General features: G+C 50.4%; 2 protein-coding genes across 2 annotated transcripts in view; both read right to left on the bottom strand.

The window, feature by feature from the left end:
* Nucleotides 1-4,371, bottom strand: part of Osbpl5 (oxysterol binding protein like 5) — a 70,755-nt gene extending 66,384 nt beyond the window's left edge. Inside the window, exon 1 of the mRNA XM_051193463.1 lies at nt 4,273-4,371. Coding sequence (XP_051049420.1) covers nt 4,273-4,287 — 15 coding nt within the window. The 5' untranslated portion in view covers nt 4,288-4,371. The remainder of the gene's footprint in view (nt 1-4,272) is intronic.
* A 9,678-nt stretch (nt 4,372-14,049) lies between these two features.
* Nucleotides 14,050-15,075, bottom strand: Mrgprg (MAS related GPR family member G). Its single transcript, XM_051192084.1, has one exon. It carries the CDS (start codon nt 15,042-15,044, stop codon nt 14,172-14,174), a length of 873 nt encoding a protein of 290 aa, XP_051048041.1. The 5' UTR covers nt 15,045-15,075; the 3' UTR covers nt 14,050-14,171.
* Between the last annotated feature and the right edge of the window lie 8,143 nt (nt 15,076-23,218).

The raw sequence follows: 23,218 nt of genomic DNA on the forward strand, positions 1-23,218 counted from the left end.
GGTCACCCTGGCACTGGGTGCCCTGCAGGTTTCTCTGGCTGGCAGGCCTTGAGTATCCTTGTCCCTGCCCCAGCTTCACCCTGAAGATTGTGAGGAGGAGGTGGGCTGGAGACCTGTCTCGTCTGGCTCATGCAGCGGGGGTCCAGAGGCAGTGAGGATCCAAATGGACTGTACAGGCTTGGGGTGCATGAGGCCTGGGGGTGGGGCTCTGGCTGAAGAGGAGCAACAAGGCCAGTATTGGGAGGTAGGGATTATCAAGCCCTTCCTGTCCCTCCCTCCTTCAGATGAGATCTGCCCCAACCCAGCAGCCACCAACCCAACCATACCCCCTGTAGTCATCCCTGCTCCTGGCTTCGGTGGCTCAGAAATCTACTATCACAACCATGATGTTGGTGGCCTCAGGGCAGCAGGGAGCCTTGAATTGGCCAAGGACTCTCGGGGCAGCAGGCATATCTTCTCACTTGAGCACCCGCTGGCCTCACTTCCCACCCTGCTATTTCCCTCACCTCCTTGGCTGGAAACACACAAGTTCTAGAGACTTTTCTCAGCCCAATTGCTATTCTTGTCCTCACCTCCTCCTGCCCGCCAAGGCCAGGAGCTGGCCAGAGACAAAGAGGATGTCGAGGAACTGGGAACTGAGATCCCTGAGGGACAGCACATGGGGCCCAGCCTCCCAGGCACCAACAAGTGTCTGGATGGGGCCCAGCCTAGGGTTAGGGGCTCAGACCCAGGTCTGGTGCCTACAGGGCACAGCAGGTCCCACCTCTCAAGGACAGTAGCCCCTGAGGCAGAGCGTAGCATACAGGTTCTAGCTTGTGAGAGGATTGGCCCTGCTGGGGCCCAAAGCTCAAGAACAGTTTGCCGGTGGGTCCTGTGGGCATTGTGCCTGGGGTCTACATGCTGTGTTGAAAGCAACCAAAACTCCTCAGTCCTCAGCTGGGTGTGGTGTTGCATGCCTGAAGTCCCAGAAACTGGGAGGTAGAAGCAAGGGGATCAGGAGTTCAAAGTCAGCCTACGCTATATATAGGCATTTAGAGACTAGCCTAGGTTATAGGAAACTCTCTTAAAAAACAAACAAACAAGTGAACAAAAATCCAAACTTCCGATTTCTTCAGCTACAATGTCACGTTGAAATTAGTGGTGCTCCAGTGGCCTGACCGTCACCAGAGTCATCACACAAAACATCTATCTCATTACACACCCAGCAAACAACCTGCAAGCATTCAGTTCTCCCGAACACAGACAATGGTCGCCATCATTCCCAGATGGGAAAAGCAAAGCAGAGAAGGCTGCAAGTTGTCACTCCAGCATAGAAGCATCAAGGCTGACATCTAAAACTACGTCCCGAGAACACAACCTTACCTCTCATCCTGCCAAGAGTCTGCTGCCACCAGGCTGACCCTGCTTGGGTTCTTGCCACCTACTCTACATTTGTTGCTTAATGGGCTTTATGAAGGGCCAATGACAAGGGTCAGAATCACCTCTAGAGACCTTCCATGTCTCAGTCTTCATTTCCCCCTTGCTGACCCCCGTTCCATCCCAGCTACTGATTAGGGCAAGCTCAGCTCATTCAGCCTGGGGGGCCTTTCCCTAGGGCTTCTTTGGGTCCTGGGCTGGTCAGCAGGTGTCAGGCCAGCTCAGGGTTGCTAGGGCAGAGGGGTCTGCATTCAATAGATGTCTCAAAAATCCTGGGACACACTGAATGCTCACTACCTAATCTATCTGGGAACAGGGTGAAGGGCCCACTGCAGAGGCTGTCTGGCAGGTGCACTCACTGGACCACTGACCACAGTACACATTGAGACCTGGACCTGCTGCCATCTTATCACCTGGGAATGTGGCCTGCTACCTTGGGCACCCAACGACAGTCAAAGAGGCAGGCGGGGAGGGGTAGGGACAGACGAGGAGAGCAAGGCAGTTATCTTCTCGGCTTCCACTGCCCTGAACAGGCCCTGGTTTGGCCCTTTGTTGCCTTGTTTGTGTTCCTCATAGAAATGGGTAGAGCAGCAGCTAGTGGAGTTGAGGACTCATTGCTGCCCTGTCCAAGGGGAGGATCTTGCCAGGCCAGCCTAGCGATGCAGATCTGGGAGTAGACTCTGCCCTAGTGGCAGAGAGGATCACAGAGTTGGGAAACAGTAATGACTCCATCAGCTAGACAGGGGATACCCAGAGGGGCCATGCAAAGGGAAAAGGGCACTGTGGTAATGAGGGCCATAGCATCCTATATCCTGTTAAGACCTTCAAAACAGCAGACAGCTAGAACTCACAGGATCCTGTGGCCCCAACTTCAGACTCTTGGCCACACCTAACTCACCTATCTCAGTCAGTTCTATCTTCCTAGGATGAGTGGCAGCCCTGGGCCCTGGACTATGTCATGGAATTGGCCTGCAGTGTTAGGTGGTTTGGTGCTGTGAGTTTTGCAAGGCATGGTGCTCAAGCCTTTACAGAGAGCCTGCTGTCCTCCTGCCTGTGATCGTCCTATGCAGGGACATCTCTCACATGCAAATGGGGACACTGAGGCTCAGAATGGCTTCGTGGTCCTCCAAGGTCACAGAGGCAGGGTTGTCCCCAGCTTCAGGTCCCCCCACCACCACCTTAGGTGCTCAGCTGCCATATTTGCCTAGAAACAGGGTGTCAGTGGGGTGGGGCTGTTCTGGCACAATGCTCCAAAGACTCCAGAACACAGTGGTCACTGTGGTGGGGCCCTTGGCTGGCACATAGGAATGATGAGAGGGTAGAAAGCCTGGTGAGGCTGAAGAGCCTCCAGGAGGCAGGGCTCCCTGGTAGACAGGAAAGCAGTCTGTGGCTGCCTCTTGCAAGTTGTGTTACATAAAGGCTGGCAGTGAGCGAGCAAGGAGCAGCAGCCGTCACCCTCACTCCTCCTGGGCTTTGGCCATGGAGAGTGGTAACCCCGACTTGACTAGTACCTGGGGAGCATGAGGCCCCGAAGGCTCCATCACAGCTCAGTCCACTTTAACCAGTACCACCACCCAGAGTCCAGAGCTCCTTTGAGTCTAGAACTGCAGAGACGTCCTGTTTCTTTGCAGACGCAGTGAGGAGTAAGAGTCATGGCACCTGTTCTTCCCCCTGGCAGCTGTCATGTGACCCCAGCCTCCCCACATTGGCCGGCACTGAGGGGCCGGGATGGGCCAGCCTTGCTCTCCACAATGTCCTCCTGAAAATATCTAGAGCCGGGGCAGAGCACCTCCTTTCTCAGGAGCCATCCCAAGAGCTGATACTGCCTCTCCCATACACCGATGGGCACTTAGACATCATATGGGTAGTGGGGGCAGTGTGTCCCTTCATATCAGCCACAAAGCCAACTTCCCTTTAGGGCAGTGGTTCTCAACCTTTCTAATGCTGTGACCCTTTAATACAGTACCTCATGCTGTGGTGACCCCCAACCATAAAATTATTCTGTTGCTACTTCATAATTGTAATTTTGCTACTGTTATGAATATCTGATATGCAGGATATCTTATATGTGATCTCAAGTGGTTGTAACCCACAGGTTGAGAACCATTGCTCTAGGGAGCCTGTACTAGTCAGTAACCTGGGATCCCAGCTATGCTCAAAGTCCTCAGCTAGCCTCAGCCAGGGAAAGTCAGCCTGCTGACTCCCTGTTGGTCCCAGGTCCCTGTCTGTACCCAGCATGGATCTAGCCAAGTTCTTGCCTATTCCTGCTATGGGGAGATACATCCAAAGAGCACCTCAGTATTGTCCCAAGTCTCACCAATGCAATATTAAGTTAGGAATTTAGAAACAGCCCCTTTCTTCTTAAAGAGTGAGCTAAGTTGTAAGTCTCAGACAGCCTGGGAGAGGGCTCTGCAGGAAGAGGCATAGGGTGTGAGCCTGTTGGGCTTCCCTATCCAGGAAGTGTGTGCAGTCCCCTCACCACTCTAGGCAGTAGTGCCAGCAGTGGGTGGTGGGAGGAGCCATCCTGACAAGGGAGCAGGGCCCTGGTGTGTGGGTGCAATGCAGCATCCTGCCCAAGGCACCTGAGGGCTGCTGGAATGTTTTGTCTGCTCCCATCACTCCTGCTATCGGCCTGTAAGGCTGACAAATGCTGGGAGACAGCAGACCTGAGCAGACCCCTCCGACGTCTGGTTCAGATGACCAGGTGCAACTCCAGGAAACTTTGGAATCAGGAGAAAACCCTACAGGGTCCCCAGTCTCCTCCCGGCATGGCTCCAGACCCTCAGATTCCAGCAGTGCAGCCTCAAGGATGGGACAAGGCTCAGCGGGGTCGGGTAGTGGATGTTGCATACTCACCGTGCAGCACGGCATGAGGGCACAGGGCAGATTCTCCTCCAGGCTGATTCTCAGTTCGCCACGCTCTGCTCTGCTATCTCCAGCGGGTTGGACCCCCAAGTAGGCTAATCCCGCCTCCAGCTAGCCTCTCAGAGCCAATGGCAATCAGGACCCGACCGCCCCGCCTCCAGTGAGGGCTCTTGCTGGCGGGATGGCAGCAGCCACAGGCAAGTGAGGATCTGTCTGTTTAGAGGGCGCGTAAGGCACGCGACCTAGAACTGAGGGGCTCACTGCAGGGATGTACCCCAGAGACTTACACATAGTTACCCACAATGGTTCCGTATGTGGTGTTCGGGACAGCTGTCCTCTCCAGCATGGTCCTCTGCAGCCTCCCTCTGGGCATCCAGCCTGACCTGGATGCAGCAGGAGCTGCCTTGGTGAAAGCTGTGCTTACCTAATACCAGGGCTCTCTCTTCTGCGGCTGATTTGGGTAGGGGCTGCAGAAGGAGAGATGGCTCTGTAACAAACACCAAAGACCCCACTGATTGGCACGCTAACCCCTCGATGGTCTTTTTACTCCAAGGACAAAGCAGGGAGAGGGTGTGTGTGGCCCATCGTATTCTAGTGCTGTCTGTATTGTGTGAGCACCAGCACCTTGCCCAATCTTTCCCTGGCCCTTCCCCTCCTCCCCCTTGTGCTTCCCTCTCCTCTCCTGTCCAGTTGTCCTTTCTCCCCTGTAGCTCCCAGGAGAACTCTTTGTGAAGAAGCACCATGCCTGCTCCTCGGGGGTGGTTGTGGGGGATGGGGGGCAGTTGGACAGACAATCTTAGTGTCTCTCTGTGTACTTAAGATGTCAGCAAAACTGTCCTTGCCCCCCACTGTGGGTATCCACCTCTGCATGTTAGAATGTGGCAAGGTCCAGCTTGTTTACACGTGGCTCCACCCCTGGCACAGACTCCTGGGCAGTGAACCTTAGAGTGCGGAGGACAGTGGCCAGGGCCACAGGATTTGGGCAGCAGAGGTTGCTCAGAGTGGCAGTCTGGCAGGCCACCCTGCCCTGTACACCTCAAAGAGGAAACAGGAGGTCTTAGAGGCCACCTGCTGGCAGAACACAGGCTCTCTCTGTGCCTCGGTTTACCCACCTTGTAAGGGTCAAGACAAGTGACCTTTGTAAATAGATGAGCGAAGTTCATGGTACAAAAGTGCACACACAAGGATGCACTCTTCCCCTCACATGACTCTCAGATGCTCCTCCTCCTGGAAGGTGTCCTGTTGCCCAGAACATAAATGTAGATGACTCTTTCAGAGGCTCCTCAGCTTGTCCCTGCCATGGGGGGTGGGGGGGTGGGGGGTGGGAGGGGCTTCAGGAGATGGAGAGCTTAACATCCCGTGTGTACTTGGGCACAATGGCAGAAGGAGGCTGCAGGACATGGGAAGTAGGTTTGAGGTGTTCACTTTGTTCATCCTGAGTGCTCTTTGCTTTCTAGGGCATCCTGAACCCAGCAGCTGGGGCTGGGATTCCTAACACTGACCAAAAGGACAACTGCAGATCCCTGCAGGTCCTCTGTAAAGTTGTGTTTCGTTTGTTTATGCTGCATTTGTATAACTATGTACAGATGTGTTACATTTGTTTTACCTTGCCTGCTTAAGGCACCTGATTAGTCTAATACAAAGCTGAATGGCCAATAGCTAGGCAGTAGAGGAATAGGAAAGGCTGGCAGGCAAAGAGAATAAGTAGGAGGAGGAATCTAGGCCCAGGAGGAGAAAGAAGGAGAATGAGGGAGAGAGGGAAATGCCCAGGGCCAGCCAGCCAGGCAGCTGCCAGCCAGCCAGACACAGAGGAAAGCAGAAAAGTAGAATATACAGAATGAAAGAAAGATAAGCAGACCCCAGGCAAAACATAGATGAAGAAAAACAGGCTAAATTAAGTTATAAGATCTAGCGAGAAACAAGCCTAAGCTAAGGCAAGCATTCGTAACTAATAATAAGTCTCCATGTCTTTCTTTGGGTGCTAGTTGGTGGTCCAAAGAGAAACCCCGCTGAGTCCTCTCTTTAACACCTATCCCTGCTTCCTCTCCGCCTCCCTCCCTCCCTGAATCCCTCTCTGATTTCCCTCTTGCATCTTCCTCTACTCCTTCCTTTCCTTCTTCCTTGCTTATCATCTCTACTCCCCTCTTCTCTGAACTACTTCCCTTCCCCTCTTCTCCCCTTCTCCTCCCCTCCCTTTCCCTTCCCTCCCCTCCCCCTCCTCCTCTCTTCCTTTTCTTTCCTCTATTCAGCATCAACTGGGCACCTTGCAGGCTATGCCCAATCATGACAATATCAAGTTAGAGGCATAGCCCCTGATCCCATGATCACTTGAGCTGGCATCTGTCCTTGGCAGACAGTGTGGATGCCTTAGGGGAGGAGTGGTGATGATGGTGATGAAGAACAATTGTGGTGATGAAAGTGATGATGATGGTAATGATGACGCAATGACGCTGATGAAGAAAGCAACGATGATGGTAATGATGTTGATGGTGGTGACAATGGTGATGGTGCTCATAGTAACGATAGTGATGGTGGTGATGACACTGGTGTTCATGGTGATGGTGACAGTGATCGAGGTTGTGTAGCAGCAGTGATGATGTGTAATAAATGGAGGCACCTTGCATGAGGGCACATCCCAGTTCCAGAGCTCTCCTGGATGCTCAGAGCCCCCACATTTCTCACCACAGTGTCTGGGCAACACTGCAGCTCGTCTGCCTTTTGCTTGTGGCCAGCACCAGACCAGCCCTTATGTGAGAAAAAAAAAAAAATCTCCTGTGTCATTTTCTTTTCCTGTTTTGGTGGGTCAGTTTATCTAACCTTACCCCACTAAAATGTAGCACCAATAGGATTTTGGAGCCTATAAGAACAAGGAAGCAATATTTGGGGCGGGGAATAGCTCCCCAACTGTACTCCAGAGTGGCTGTCCTGTGCTAAGTGAGAAATTGGCCCTCTTCTCTGTAGAGATTCTAAGCAGCCCTCCATCATATAATAAGGCACTAATGAAGATGGCACCCTGCCAGGCCATGCTGGTTCCAAGGGGAGGTGCCATCTGTCTGCTTGGCTCTCCTACCTTTGGTGAAGTTGGGTTACCTACCTCCCCACAGGAAGCTGCCAAACATCCTTACTCAGCGTCTCTTAGGCACCTCCTGCAGCCAGCCTCTTCCAGGCCATTAACTCTGCCTAGCCGCCTGCCGCCCTTGCGGGGGCGGGGTGGGGCACGACACTATATGCTTGTTTGAAGGGCTGGAACTGTCTCCACCAGGCCTGAGCCTCACATAGCAAGTGCTCAGCAGAGTCAGGGCTCTGAGCATGGCAAATGCCAAAGCAGAGGCCCTGGCCCCATCACTGCTGAGTATTGGTTACCTCAGTGACCCTGGCTTGGCCTCAGCCTTTCTTCTGATGAGCTATGAGGCTAGGATGAGGTAGATTCCCAACCTGGCAGGGAATTCATTGTGGACAGTTACTTGTTAACCATGGAGGACAGGGTGTGGTGAGACACACCTGTAATCCCAGCACTTTGGAGGCTGAGGCAGGAGGAATACCACAAATCAGAGGCCATTCTGATCTACACAGGGAATTCAGGGCTAACCAGGGTTACACAGAAGACGATATTAGTTGCTATGCAGGTGGCCCATAAAGCTTTCATCAAGGACAAACCTAAATTTGAGGACTGCTTGTGACTAATCTTCTTCTTGACTTCACATGTCTCTGGAATACTGCAGGGCAATCTGATAGTCAGGAGGAAATGCCTTCAGGTGTGCCTTGGGGAAGTATGTTCACAAGTAGCTCTGTGCCCTTATGACCTCCAAAGCTCTAGGTAACCCAGTAACCCGGTAACCCCATTCAGCCCTTTAATATACCAAACTGTAAAATAACGGTCTCTTTCCCACATAAAGGAATGTGGAGAGTCTGTGCATCTTTGTGCCATTACTCTTCCCTCCCGGGCACTCCAAGTTTTAGCATTTGCTGACTGCAGCAAATATATATATATATATATATATATATATATATATATATGTAAAGATTAAGCGAATACAGGAGCTGAGCAGTTAAGAATGCTTGCTGCTCAATCATGAGGGTGAGAACCTGGAGCCCAGAACCCACAATGGGCAGCTCACAAACACCTATAAATCCAGCTGCAAGGGATCTGACATCCTCTCCTGGCCCCTTTGGGTGCTGCACACTGGTGTGGACATATACTCACACAGACATAAGCACGCTCACATATATAAATAAAATAAAATCAATTGTCTTTAAAATTATTTTTTTTTCCCAAGACAGGGTCTCACTATGTAACTCTGGCTGTCCTGGAGCTCACTCTGTAGACCAGGCTGGTCTTGAACTCACAGAGATCTGCCTCCCTCTGCCTCCCCAGTGCTGGGAGATTAAAGGTGTGCACCACCACACACAGGTAAAATTAATTTTTTAAATGCAAAAATAAACAGGTGGAAAAGAAATGGAAGCTGAATTTTGAAGCCTTCTCATGAGAGCTTCCCTGGTGAAAATGACTGGTTTTATACAAATTCACAGTGAAGGAAGAAAGAGCACTCAGACCTCTTCAAGGACTTTCCTAGGAAAGAAGGGCCCTGGAGCCCTGGCCTCCGAGAAGGCTCCTGGAGCACTGACCTCTGAGAAGAGTCCTGGAGCACTGACCTCTGAGAACGGTCCTGGAGCACTGACCTCCAAGCATAGTAGTGTTACCATCTTCATCAGAGCAGCTGTGATGACCTACAAGAGACTCAAGATGCAGCCTGTAGATGCTCCCATAGAAAGAGGGGTGAGTAGGGATGACCATAGACCCTGCCCCGAGATTCCAGCCACTCCTACCCACACTTCCTTCTTAGCTGTGTGAATTCTCTCCCAGCTGTATGTGGTCCCAGCAGACATTAGGATACAGAGTAGACGGTTAATGAAGGTAGGGCCTCCATCTATGTTGCTACAGGGAAGCAATCATATATGCTGTGGTGAGACATTTCAGTGACACAGCTGCTTGGTGACACAGTCACCCACACTCCTGGAAATAACACCAATAATCTCGTTGGTTCATAAGGCTGAAACTGTTAGCCTATGGATGCATTATCTGAGGTGAGTAGATGTTTGATCATAACTCCCTGGGAACAGTTCACACAACAGTGGACTGGTGCCAGCCTCCCTGTGAACAGGCATGCAAGCACTCTTGTCAGAACATGAGCAGGCTCCTCAACCTGTGCAGCTGCCAGACGGAGAATGTATCATGATCCAGTGAGGGCTACCCAAGAAGCACGGGGTCAGTGTGGGGAGACGAATCGATGTCATTTGGGCTGGGCTGGGCTGGAGTGGGGCTTGGTAGAGTGCCCACCTGGCATGAGCAAAGGCCTTGATTGTCAGCACTGTAAAAAAAAAAAAAAAAAAAAAAAAAAAAACTCAGTGCAGGGGCTGGAGAGATGGTTTGGCAGTTGAGAGCATGCGCTACTGGTCTTGTAGAGGGTCAGAGTTTGGTTCCCAGCACTGATCACAACTGCTTATCACACCAGCTCCAGGGGATCTGACTTCCTTTTGGGGCCTCTGTGAGCAGCTGCATTCTCATGTGTACATGTAATTAAAAGTAATACAAAGTTGTTTTTTTTTTAAATCAACATAGCTGGGTGGTGGTGGCACACACCTTTAATCCCAGCATTGGGGAAACAGAGGCAGGCAGATCTCTGAGTTTGAGGCCAGCCTGGTCTACACAGAGAAACCCTGTTTCAAAATACAAAAACAACAACAAAAAAATTAATGTAAATCACCCCATTAACAAAGGGAGAAATGCCATGTGATCATTTTAACAGAGGAAGGAAAGAACTGTTGGTAGCACCCAATATGCATGTATGTTTGAAACACTCTTGGAAAACTGTGAGTATGTGGAACTTACCAGCATGGTGGGAATATTCAAATAAGCAATATGTCTACAGCTGGATCAGTTCTTTAATATTTATTTTTATTGTCTCTATATATGAGAGTTTGCTTGCTAGTGTGTATAGACATTACATGTATACACATGCATGCAGTACTCACATTTGCCAGAAGCAGACTCCCTGAAACTGGAGTTAGAGGAAATTGTGAGCTTCCCTGTGGCTGTTAGGAGCCAAATCCTGGTTCTTTGCAAGAGCTGTAAGTGCTCTTAATGGCTGAGCCCCTGAATTGTGTTTAGTGGTGAAGGAAAAGTATTTTCCCTGTGAGACTGGGGATAAGACAGTGATGCCTACCTTTGTGGTTCCATCAGAAAGAAGGCCTCTGTGAGGAAGCAAGCATGAAAGGCAGAGATGGAGAGACCACAACTATTTGCTAACCTCAGACATTTTCACAAAGATCCTGGATGACATCAGTGAATGCAGTAGGTTGAAAGGATAGCTGTCAGGTCAGCAGACTAAATCAAGTCAGTGCTAACAACTGGGAAGCAATAATGAAGAGAGATCGTGTTTACACAGCATGCAGATACAGAAACCACAAATACCTGAAGGAGAGTCTGTTAGATGCATGCAGAGACAGCTGTATGGAAAGCCACAAGGGACAGCCTGAAGGAGCACAGGGGCCCCAAGGAGGCAGAGGGCTAGATCTCATTATTAAATCAGAAAACACCACTGTTGGAATGTGAGTTTGGGGCTGGGGAGATGATTCTGTCAGCAGAGCATTTGTTATACAGCGTAAGGACCTGAGTTCAGATTCCCCAGCACCCACAAAAGAAGCTGAGTATGATGATGCATGCCCCGAGCATGGGGCAAGTGGACACAGAAGGATCCCTGAGTCTCAGTCACCAACTACTTTAGCCAAATCAGTAAGCTCCAAGGTTAGGAATAAGACATAGAGTAATATAAAAAGAAATTCCTTGGGACGGGAGCCATTGTGGCAGGTCCACACCCTCAGCACCACACCCAGGGCCCAGAATGAAGTTGCTAGAATCAGGGAGCCCTGGGAATCTGGCTCTATAGTGAGCAAGCCTGAGTCTGAGTCTGATATCAGATATCAGGTTGAGTTATCTCAGAAGCTTCTAGAATTCATGCCCAGCACAGTCAGCTTGCATCCGCTGTATCATTTATTCATTTGACCTTATTCTCCACTGAGCACCAACCAACCCATCCATTCATTGGATGAATGCTTCTCGGTTCCTCCTCCCGTACAGGGATAGCTGACTGCTGCTTGCTGGCTCAGAGCCCTCAGGAGCACACCTGCTAGTGGGAGATGCAGAACCAAGCAGGCAAACAACACATTAGCTGTAGGGGAAGGAGCCCCACATTAGGCTTGCTGTGGCCATGTGCATGTGTGGCACCCAGACAGGTAAGAAGAGCTGAGAAGAGACTCCTGCTGCCAGGAGCCACAGCATCACAGAGCAAACAGATAGCACCCTAGGCAGGGACAGAGGCAAGCAAGGTGGAGGTGAGAGGTCAGGTGGGCAGGGTGCCCGGGGCCTTGGAGGTTGTTAGGGCAGGCTATCTGCTGCTAAAGCCTGGCTCAACTGTCCTGGCAAACTTGGACCTTCTCTGCAGACCTAGTTCTGAGCTGAGAGGTGAGCCCTATCCAGCTACAGAGGTGCCAGAGGTGCAGGAGCCTTAACAACTCTGTAATGGAGTCAGGTCTGTCCTGTCTCAACTTAAGCCAGCCCAAGGGAAGCCTTGATACCACTAGGTTTAGGATAGGCATGGCTGCTGCCTCTAGGTTTCACTGGCATCCTCATACTCAGTAATGGCCTGGGGAGCAGAGGCCCTGTGCCCCCCCATCTGTCTAGACCAAGCCATTTATCATATGCCCCAAGGCTGACAGCTGCTGTGATCTTCACCTGTCGCCTCTGGCACACAGATGGATGCCTCACAGGGCTCCACATCTGTGTCCTTGGGCAAGGAGGATGCAGCTGACCTTGGGTTTATTTGTCCTTATGGGAAGGGAGCACTCTGTTCCTTGGGGTCTGGTGTGAAATGCATGAAGAATAGGCAGCTCTTCCTCTCTCTGCCTCCCCAAGGCAGCCTCATCCACTGGGCCCTCCATCCACCCTTCCGGAAACCATGTTGGCCTTTAGTCTAAGGGTCTCATGTCTCCCAACTTCCCTATTGAAGCCACTCCAGTCCTGGGGTCTCTGTCTCAAGGAAGACTGGGAACACAGGATGGCTACACCTGCAGAGGTGTTTCCTCTTGGTTGGGGCTACAAGCAGGGTTTTCTTTCCATTGTAAGAACATTCTCCAAAGTCCCCAGAATGAGTAGCAGATTGCCTTTCAAATGGGGAAACACAACTTTATTTAGCAGTTATCATGCCACTGTACTTAGCATGGAAAGAACATCTTTACTTTGAATTAAAGTATCAAAATAAACAGCTCAGTGGGCGAAGTGTGTGCTGTGTTAGCCTAAGGACCTGAACCCTGTCCCCAGAGCCCAGGTGGGACGAGGCATGCTTGGAATCTCGGTGCTGAGGGAATGAGACAAGTGGATCCTAGGCGCTTGCTGGCCAGCTAACCTAGCTTAATCAGCAAGCCCCAAAGCCCAGTGAGAGACTATCTCAAAAAACACAAATGGTTTCTAAGCACAACAGCCTGAGGTTGACCTCTGGCCTCCATGCACATGTGTGTGTAACTACACTCACACCCACATGGGCATCTATACATATGCCCCTCCCCAAACACTCACAAAAGGGAGGAGTTTTCTGAGGGTGTCTATCAGAAAGGTACATGGGTGGAATGTTGTTTTTCATACCAGATGTTTCCATCTGGCTGGAAAGTGTGGTGGTGACTTATTTTCCTGGTGTTCTTAGCAAGGTTTGAATGCTGTTCTTTACATTTCTGTTTTATGTGTCTGGGTATTATGTCTGTGCACTATGTGTATGCAGTGCCTACAGAGGCCAGAACCCCTGGGACAGATGGTTGAGCTACCATGTGGGTCTTGGGAACCAGACCCCGGTCTTTTGGAGGAGCAGCCAGTGCTCTTAACTGCTGAGCCATCTCTCCAGGTTCAGGACTTGAATGCTTTAAGAGTGACAATGAGAGTAGTTTCTTTTTTTTAATTTTTAAAGAACCATTATAAAACATATAAAAACAATGTGCACTTTGGAAGCTTAGCTCTCTTTTTCTTTTCTCCAACTGTGGGTGAAGCTGGCTGGCAGGACAGGGTGGCATCTGCAAAAACAGCTTGTCTGAGCACAATCTTGAAAGAGTGGAGGGATGGGGATGGAATCTGGATAGGAGCCAGGGGTGCCCTGCTGTCACTGTGAAGGTCTTTTGGGGCACCTGAGAGGCAGAAGTAGCCTGGACATAGCTATTTGGGGTGGCTCTGGGGCGAGGACAGACTGGGTCTGTTTAGGGGTAAAACAGTGCCACCGTGTGGCTTCCATGTGTAAAGCCAGGCTGGAGAATTGGGGAGGCGACCTAGAGTAGTCACCTGGACTGTGAAGGTTTGTGCGGAATGTTGGGGCAAGGGAGGGAGAAATAGCAATTCAGATGAGACCTTGTCGTGGATGCATTCAACAAAAGGCCTTTGTGGACAGAGCTGAAGGGCCAGTGGCTCCAAGAGCAGCGAATGCTCCCCAGGAGCTGGAGCTGAGCCTCCAGTCACTTGACGGGAGGAGGCAAAGCTCCTATTGCCTGGACCATGAGGGCTGAGGGGCAGTTTTCTCATCTGGGATGCCATAGGGGCAGAAGGATGCAGGGCACATGCATTCACTGTAGCTCTGGGGTCCTCCTTCCTGCCCCTGCCCCTCTGTCTGTCCCTGTCCTCCTTGCCATGTTCCATGCATGTTCAACATGCAGCCTGGCCTCTCCCTTGTCCCCTGCTTATGAGAGGGAGCCCTGAAGTTCCTAGAACCAGAGCTGGGACATGGCAATGGTTTGAGCAAGACTGGGATCTCCTGGCAGCTATGAGGGCAGGACAGCTGGGTATAGCATGGGCCACTCTATACTTGGCTCATAGGCAGGGATAGCCCCCCAAGTCTTGACTGGGGCTCCTCCCCTAGAGCTCTGTTTAGGACTACCTGCAGTGGTTCCTTCTTCCTGAGCTGCCTGCCTTTCATGTAGTACAAAACGGGCTTTGCGCTGCTGTCGATGCAGGCTAGGAGGATGGCCAATGGCAAGAAGAAAGGGAACAGGAATGTTATGACTGGCCGCAGGCACCAGTAGACAACCATGGGCAGGCGACAGAAGAACAGCAGGATCCCGGAGCACTGGGCCACTTTGCAGAACTTGGGGGGTGGCTGCAAAGAGCAGCACTTCCCACAGATTAAGAGAATCTTGCTCCCCACGCAGGCCATGCTCGCCAGCATCACCAGCCAGACGACACTGACCCAGTGGTATTTGAAGCAGACCAGCAGACTCATCCTGTTGTACAGCAGTCCACAGGCATTGGCCGGCAGGAGCACGGCCGGCATGGTCAATGCCCAAATCAGGAGGCAGAGCACAACTGAGGTGTACTTGGGGCGGCAGGAGGGGCTACAATAGGAGGGGAGCATGTAGGTGAGGCAGCAGTCCACAGTGAAGGTAGCCAGCAGCCAGAGCCCCACAGCAAACCACAGGAAGATGAGCGGGAAGTGAAGTGTGTCCTCATAGCCCACTGCGATCGTGGCGATAGAGAATCCCACCTGGCAGGAGAGGAAGAGGAAATCTGCAGCAGCCAGGTGTAGCAGGTAGACGTTGAAGGGGCCCTTCTTGATGTGCAGACCGAGGTGCCAGAGCACCAGGGCGTTGCCCCCCAGGCCAGCCAGGCTGACAGCGAGGCTCAGGTAGAAGAGCGCTTTGTTGAACGGGCCCCAGATGTTGAATATGGAGAGCATCCTGGCTGGCTTCCGTGGGTGCTCTGGGAGGACCCTGCAAAGGGTGACAATGCTCACTATCCAGATGCTGTACTCCTTGAGTGTGGAAGATAAGACATCATGAGTCTCCCACTTCAGGAGTTAGAGTTGTCCTGGCAGCCTCCCTAGCTGTGTGTGATATCCCCACCCCCCCAGGCCCCAACCTCTGCTGCGCTCTGAGGCAGCATTCTCTGCCCTCATCCTGGCTGGCCAACCCTTCCTGAGTGAGGCCCCCCTTGCAGAGGCCTACCACGTTGAGGCAAAGGGGCCATGAGCAGAGGGATTCCCTTTTATTTTCCATCATGGTACTAGTGTGAAGTCTCTTCCTCCAAGGCCCTAATCACACCCACCCTAGGATCTCTGATGGTCCCTGGTGTGATTCCAGGACACACTAGTCTGTGCTGGGTGAAGTTTTAGGGGACTTCTCCATCCATTCTATCTGAAGCAGGACACTAAACCCCCAGGGTCCTGAAGGACTGTGGCTACTCGGAAGTGTTATATCAGGACCCTGAGTTTTCTTGGGAGTGATTAAGCAACAGGAGAGTTCCTGGGGCTCAGTGGAGGGGCATCTCAGAGCAGTACCTCTCTTTCTACAGGGCCCCTAGTGGACCTTGTCCTAACTTGTTCCAGCTATGAGGACCCAGACCAGGTTCTGGAGCCAGGGACTGCCAGGGAGGAACAGCTATTGGAAATGAGAGAGAGAGAGAGACAGAGAGAGAGAGAGAGAGAGAGAGAGAGAGAGAGAGAGAGAGAGAGAGAGGAAGACACAGACAAGGAGACTGGGACAGAGAGACAGAGAGGGGACAAAGTCAGAGATGGAGAGAGAGGCGGGCGAGGGGGGGGACAGGAGACAGTGACAAAGAGTACTTTGTGTTTCATCCTCATTCCTGTGCCCTCTGCCCGAGAGACTGACTATCTCTCCACTCAACAGAGGCCCACCCCCCTTAAGGCCCTGCTTCCTCTCATGGTCCCTAACCTTCTGTGGTGTTCTGATAAGTGTCACCTCCCTGCTTGTCACCAAGGATGCTACCTGGCATGTCCAGGGGATGGTGGTTCAACCTACAAGCCCAGCTGTCAGAGTCAGATTGCATGTCCTCAGGACCTTAAAATTAGTTGTCTGGACTCTCAAGCATCGTGGTGGTGACAGAGACAGGACCCTTTTCCGCTGTGGCCTTAGTGCCCCATGGTACATCAAGGGTGTGGAATCCAGACTCCTACTCCGGTGTGGAATCCAGACTCCTATTCCTGTGTGGATTCTAGCTGGTAGAGGCCAGGCTAGTTCTGAAAGAGGATGTGCAAGATGGGTTCAGCATCTTCCTCATCCTCATTCTCCAATGGACTCAGAGCTGTGAATTCCAAGCCTGCAACCCCAGCCTCCAAGTTTCCCTTAACTGCCTTCCCTTTCAGAGGGAAGGTACCTGCCAGAGGACATTCTCAGAGCCACCAGCACCCCTCTGAGAGCCAGGCAGGGAGCAGGGTGTCATAGAGGGCCAGAGAAAGGATGTTCCTTGCTTGGGGGAGCAGGCAGAGGGGCATACTAACCTTCTCACCTGCTGACCGACCACCTGCTGACAGTGGCTGTCCCCAGCCTGCTCCTTGTCTTGAGCTCCTCTTGGCTCCTAAATCCCCTCTTGTCCTCTGGGGCTGGCTCCTGCCAGTTCCCTAGAAGTGGGAGGGTGTGTCACCTTTTCATAGGAACCAAAGGAATGAGCTCAAACAAAACTGTCAGTGGGGGGTGGCTCCTCCTCCTCATTGGGAGAAGAAACCAGACAGCCTTCACAACACCCATTCTGGAATAATCCCTGGCCCCAAGTGCTCAGGACCAAAGAAAGAAACGCCATTGTAGAGATGACCCAGTCAGTAAAGGGTTTGCTGTGTAAGTTTGAGGACCTGAGTTTGGATTCCCAGATCCTGGGATAAAAGCTGGGCATGGTGGTGCTTGCTTGTAACCCCACTACTAGGAGGTGAAGGACAGGGGGATCCCTGGGACTTGCTATCCAGCCAGCCATGCCAATCAGTGTGTTTGGTTCAAGATCTTACCTTTAAAAAGTAAGGTATTGGGCCAGTGAGACGTCTCAGTGGGTAAAGGCACTTGCCACCAACACTAACCTAAATTCAATTCCAGGGATCCATATGGAAGGAGAAAATTTATTTCTAAAAGTTTTCCTCTGATCTGAACACACATGGTGGCACATGTGTGTGCACACACACAAGTAAACTTAAAATGTATTTAAGCCAGGTGTGGTGGCCCACTTCTTTAATCCCAGCACTTGGGAGGCAGAGGCAGGCTCTTGTGAGTCTGCATAGAGAGTCAGTTCCAGGCCAGCCAGGGCAGCATAGTGAAACATGATTTGAAAACAACAACAAAATAAAATCTTAAATGCTATTTTTTTTTAAAGTGGAAAGTAATTGAAAGACACCCTGTGTTGACTTGTAGACGCCACAGGCACCTGCACACAATGTACATGTGCCAGCACAGATGCACACATAAACACACAGTAGGGGGGAGAAGAGGGAGAGGGGCAGACAGAGCTAGGACTGCACAGTGAGATATATTGGTGAATTTACTGGCAGAGAAAAGTCCTGGGGAGCTGGGCAGCCAATCACTGAGTGGGTCCCTGCATTCGGGATAGAAGACAGTGTTGTTAGGACACAGCATGTTCTCTGGCCAGAATGTCTCTGGTTTATCTTCAGATTCCATCAAGAGCCAGGCACATTCCTCCAGGTCATGCAGAGCACATGTGCTTTCACGGCTCTGTTACTAACAAAATGTGCAGGAAAACCAAGTGTGACGATTCAGACAATCATGACAGCCGTAGCTCAGAATGGCTGCCATCATGTCAAGCCACTTCCATACTCTCCCCTGTGTGGGATGGGTCCTGTGCAGCCTCACAGCTCTCCAACTTTTTGTTTTCCTGGTGGAGTTTTAGTTGTTTTTCTTCTTCATGGTGTTACCCTCCAGGATTAACATAATTCACATGGCATGCTGGTGCTGTGAGGGGGTCTGCCTGGCTTTTTAAAGGAGTCCACAGCAGCAGGAGGGCCTGTGCATGAATGAAACAGAGGCCTTAGCATCTCTCCTATGTAAGTGTGGGATTGGATAGGGTATTGATCTGGGTTTTCACATGTGACATGGGATGGCATCTGGATGTGGAATTGATATTCTATGTTGATGAGTTATGTATGGCCTGTAGACTGTCACTAACAGCTGCTGCTTGAATGTGACCAAAAGTGTAATGTGTGATTGATTTAACACCTTGAGCCCCAAGCTAGACAGATGGCTTTAAAAAAAAAAAAAAAAAAAAAAAAAAAAAAAAAAAGCAGTCATTGTTCTTCTGTAGGACCTGAGCCCAATTCCTAGCACTGGAGTTCAGTGATTGTACCAATTAAAGGGTGAGCAGAATCATCGTGGCTTGTAGAATGCAGACAATCTTCCCTTGCATCCATGAACCCCAATGTGTCCTATTCCAAGTATTATGAAGTCACCAGGCCACCCGTTAATTCTCTGAGACCATTGGATCCTGTTTGGCATGAGTGGCAAACTGCCAAGTGTCCGAGACCACACATTTGGTCCTCAAGAGCCACTAGACCTAAAGAAGCTAAGGTCAGTGTCCTCATGTGATTAAACCAGATCCCCTAATCCCCAGCCCTGTCACAGTGCTGCCTGCTGACCAGGGTACCCATTCCCAGGGTCATCCACAAGTCATCTGCCCCAAATCTATTTTTCCTTCATTTCTCCAAACTCAATTTTAAATTACATTTATTTACTTATATGTGTGCATGTATTGAGGTCAGTTCACTCCTTCCGCCATATGGGTTCTGGGTTGTCAGGCTTGGTGGCAAGTGCCTATACCCACTGAACCATATTATCAGACCCTGTAGAATAGCAGTCACTGTCCTCCCATACTTTGAACCTACTGCTGCCATCTTCATGAGCTCAGCTGTGCCCATCCTGAATGGACCTGATGAGTTTAGAGGTTCGAGCATAGAAGGAGGAGCTGGGAAGGGTCTTGAGAACCTTGAGTATCTGACACCCCCTCCCCCCTCCACTAGCCATTTGTATGCAGTTCTGCCCAAGGTGAGTATATAATCGGGGATGGCTGGGGGAGTGTTTCTCTCTACACAGCTATTATCCATGCTGGGTGCAGACTTTCCAGCATGTGTGCTTTAGGGTCACCTATGCAGTAATAAGCCAAACAAACTTGTTTGTTCCCCCATTAAATTTGAGAGCCATTGGGATATTAGAAGGATGGGTGTAGATGTTTCTTAGTTCCTTTCACAAACAGAAACTTCTTGAGACTGCCCCAAATCTCTCCAACTTTTTCATTATCCCAAGTCAGCCCTGTCGGGGTTCTCATTGTTATTGTTGTTGTTTTGTTTGTTTATTTTGGTTCAATATTATTCGTGTGGCTTGTTGCAGTGACTGGTGATCTGTGGCTGGCCTTGTCATTGGCGTTGAGTAATACTGTGGGAAATGTAAACAGAGTGTTCTGTGTGTTTCTATCAAAGGGTCACAGGAGACAACGTTTCCTTTAAACAGTAGTAAAGAAACCACTCGTCAAATATCTAGATTCTTCCAGGGTGAGCGAGCACTTCCTGAACTCAAGGTTGTGCTCTGCTCAGAACTTCTTTCTGCTTCCCCACCTGGTTGCTCCAGTCAGTCCTCAATCAAGTAAGAATGGCAGGCTGACCACTAACAGTGGGTGTGCTTGCCCGCTCAAGCACGAGTAGAACCTTTGTCTTGCTGAAGTGCTTTGGCTGCAGGGGTCATTTCTTTGGGTCCCCAGAACTAATTCTAATAATACGGATGTTAGATTTCGGAGACCAGTTTGACCTCAGCAGACAGGAGTTTATTTCAAACATCAAGGGGCAGACATAACGGGAAAGGGGTGTCTGCCAAGGGGGAAGGGGTACTTGGGGTTCAGAGGAATGCAATGGCCGGGGCTACGTGCGAGCCTGCAGTTCCTCCCTCCTGGAACTGTTTGTTCAGACAAGGTTGTTATATCTTTAGAAACTGCCTTGTCTTGGCTATCAGGTTGCATGTCATAGTGGGCAACTGAGTTTGGCAATGGCCACGAGGAGGAAGGACTTGGAGTTTCAAACATAGGGCCTTCCTTGGTCAGGGTCTGGCTGAGTTTGTTCCAACATATTCTTTCCAGCTCTTAAGAGATAAGGAATGGGCCAGTGAGGATAAGGGTTCCAGTAATAGGACTGGGGTTTTGTGGGGGATCTGTAGGCAGTCTAATTCAGAGTTTGTGGAAGAGGGGGTTCCTCTAGTCACTTTGCAGGAGGAGAGTTTTAATTTGATCTTACGGTTGCCGACATGCCTTCCAGGAGAAACTTCTGAGACATAATCGGTAGAGAGCTCTAGAAGCAAATGATTTGGTTGTAGAGTGGAAAGGACAGATTGCCCAGGAAGGTAGAGGGAGGGAGGGTGGCTGGGAGGTGTGTGTGTGGGGGGGTGCAGTAAGCTGGTGAGAGGAAGTGGGTACAGAGTGACTGGGCCTTGTCCCACTGCCAGGAGTACTGTACTGAAATGAGCTAGCAGAAGCAATAGGGAACCACAGAGTGTTAAAGGAGAAACTAGAGGACCAATAAAAAACAATGGTATTTGGCCTGCAGTCAAAGGGATGACTTTGCAGCCAGAGTTCCTCTGTAGCATCTGAAAGGTCTTTTTGCAGATACATCATCATCAGATGGAGCTGGTGTAGGGTGAGGCCCATTAAGAGAATTTACATGTGTCATTTTGTTTGGGTAGAGGGTGATGTCAGTAAGTAAGCTTTTAAAAGACAGGGTGAAAATGTTAAGTACAGGGATAACAAGGAGCAAAGAAGTGGTCCAGGAGAGGAGCCAGAGAGGGAGGAAACCAAAAGCCCACACATAGAAGGAGGCTTGTGGCTGAATTGTTTTGGCCATCCCTGTTGAGCAATAGCCTCAGGGCATGAGGAATTGAGTCAGGTTGTACTGGGCAATAGCCCTAGCCATAAGTAATGGTGTAGCCCTAGTCTGACCATTCTGCTTCACCTGCAGAAATAATATGCCAGGTATTGGAAACAATCCACCCTGCTCCCAGTCCAAGCACAGAAAAACAGCTGTAACTTCCTGGTAGCTACTTACATATGTGTGTATATACATGTACATGCTTCTTGCCCCTCTAACTGCACTCGATCGTAGGAAAGGTTGGGGCCCCTCACTGTTCCAATAAAGCACTCTCAGCCTGCTGAGATCAAGTTCATCTGTTTCTCTGCCTCAGTTTTCCCACAGTCCCTGTGTGTTTAGGCCCCCTCTCAAAGCAGCTAGGGTTTGTTTGTGCAGAAGCAGCATCGCTTACAGAGGAGGGCACAGGTCCCAGCATGGTCAGATCTAGTCTTGGAGCACAGCAATAGCCAAAGATTCCAGTTGGTCCTGAAGGGTGTTAAGATGATCTGAAAATTTCCCACATTTGAGACCTGGTGAGAACGAGAGGTTAATTAATGTAGAAAAGGTTTCAGTTTTGAGTCCTGAAAACAATGCCTTGAGTGGCAAGAGGGAAGGGTTGGATGGCCCATGGCAATTAGTCCCCCTTTCAGAGGTCACCCGAACTACTTTCAGGGGTTTGGGAGTGCCAATCTCTCTGTAACTGCTTCCAGCTGACAAAATGGGCTATGTTGAAGGGGCAGCAGTTAGGGTGCCCCAGAGGAGAGGTCATGACAAAACTTAGCAGATGGCAAAGACCCAGAACACAAGAGAGCCATTTGGTGATAATGTGTATCCTGGGAGCATGCTTTGAGAGGGAAGTAGTGCCTGTGACATTAAAAAAAGTGACACTACACTGGCCGGGCAGTGGTGGCACTGGCTCGCCTTTGATACCAGCGCTTGGGAGTTTGAGGTCTACAAGGTGAGACCAGGATAGTCAGGATCACACAAAGAAACTGTCTCAAAAATCAAAGCAAAACCAAACAAGTGAGACTGTTACTACACTACTGTTAACAAGCCCAAGGGTTGGGCTGGAGAGATGGCTCAGTGGTTACTGAGTGAAAAATAAAAAAGGAAGGACATGACTGCTTCTAGGTATGGAGAAGGGGGTTTATTGCAGATAAAAGAGAGAGCATAGCCAGAGGCAGGGGCATTTGACAGAGACTGAGCTGGGCCATGTGAGGAGTGGGGAGGAGAGGGAGAGAGGAGCTGCCAACCTAGAGGGGTGGTCTGAGCCAAGAGAGTAAAGGGGAGACCAAAAGGGCCAGGTAACCATGATGGCTGGATCATATAGGGAAGGGCAGCACTGGAGAAGTTTAGGGTAGGAGGCAGGAATGCTGGCCAGGAGGGCCCCATAACAGGTAAAGACGGAAGGATGGGGGGAAGGGGGAGAGCGGGACGACAGCCACCTGTCAGCTTTGATGTGTTATATAGGCACTTCAGGTAGCCATCTGTTCCAGTTTTGAGACCTAACATTCCAGCCTTTTTGTTGAAAAAAAAAAAAATGATATGGGGCAACACAATCTTTTTCTACTTCCTGTTGACATTGGGCATCATTGTTGGGGGCCCCCAAAAAAGCTGAAATGTTGCCCAAAGCTGGGAAAAGCGGGCTGTTACATTATGGTAGAGGCTTTTCAGGACCACGGGGGGGGGGGGGCTAGGGAAGTGCAGGCCTCTTTGGGGCCCTTTGTGATTCTAGACAACCTGGGGCTAGCTGCTAAGGCTCCTATAGGTAGGAAATTTCCTCAGAAGCACCTAGGACTGGTGAATTTAGAGCAACTTTCAGTCTTTAGTTGATAGGAAATCTGCTGGAACAGCTACGTATTAGGGGCAGAAGGTAAAGTTAAGGACTTTAGGGGATTTTTTTTTTTTTTTTAATTCAGGGTATACATATGAAACTTCCAGGCCCACAGTCCTGGTAGCTGGGGAAGGGAAGTCTTAAGACCAGGGGGGGGGGGGGAGAAAGAGAAATCCCACCCTCACGAATAGGCGGGTGAGCAAATAGGCTGTTGGCTGACTACTGTCTGGGGTCCATTTGACTTGTGGGAGGTGGATCCAGGTCGATTCCCTGCAGCTTACATGGATTTCTTAAGTTTACAAAAGAGACAAAAGTTTTAGCTATGTTTATCTAATCACCATTGTTTGTAATCTATCCTGAAATCCACAATGTAGAAGAGGCAGTAGTCTCGTGCTTCAGATCA

Source organism: Phodopus roborovskii, unplaced genomic scaffold (assembly GCF_943737965.1).
Source record: "Phodopus roborovskii unplaced genomic scaffold, PHOROB, whole genome shotgun sequence".
In the NCBI taxonomy this organism is placed as follows: Eukaryota; Metazoa; Chordata; class Mammalia; order Rodentia; family Cricetidae; genus Phodopus; species Phodopus roborovskii.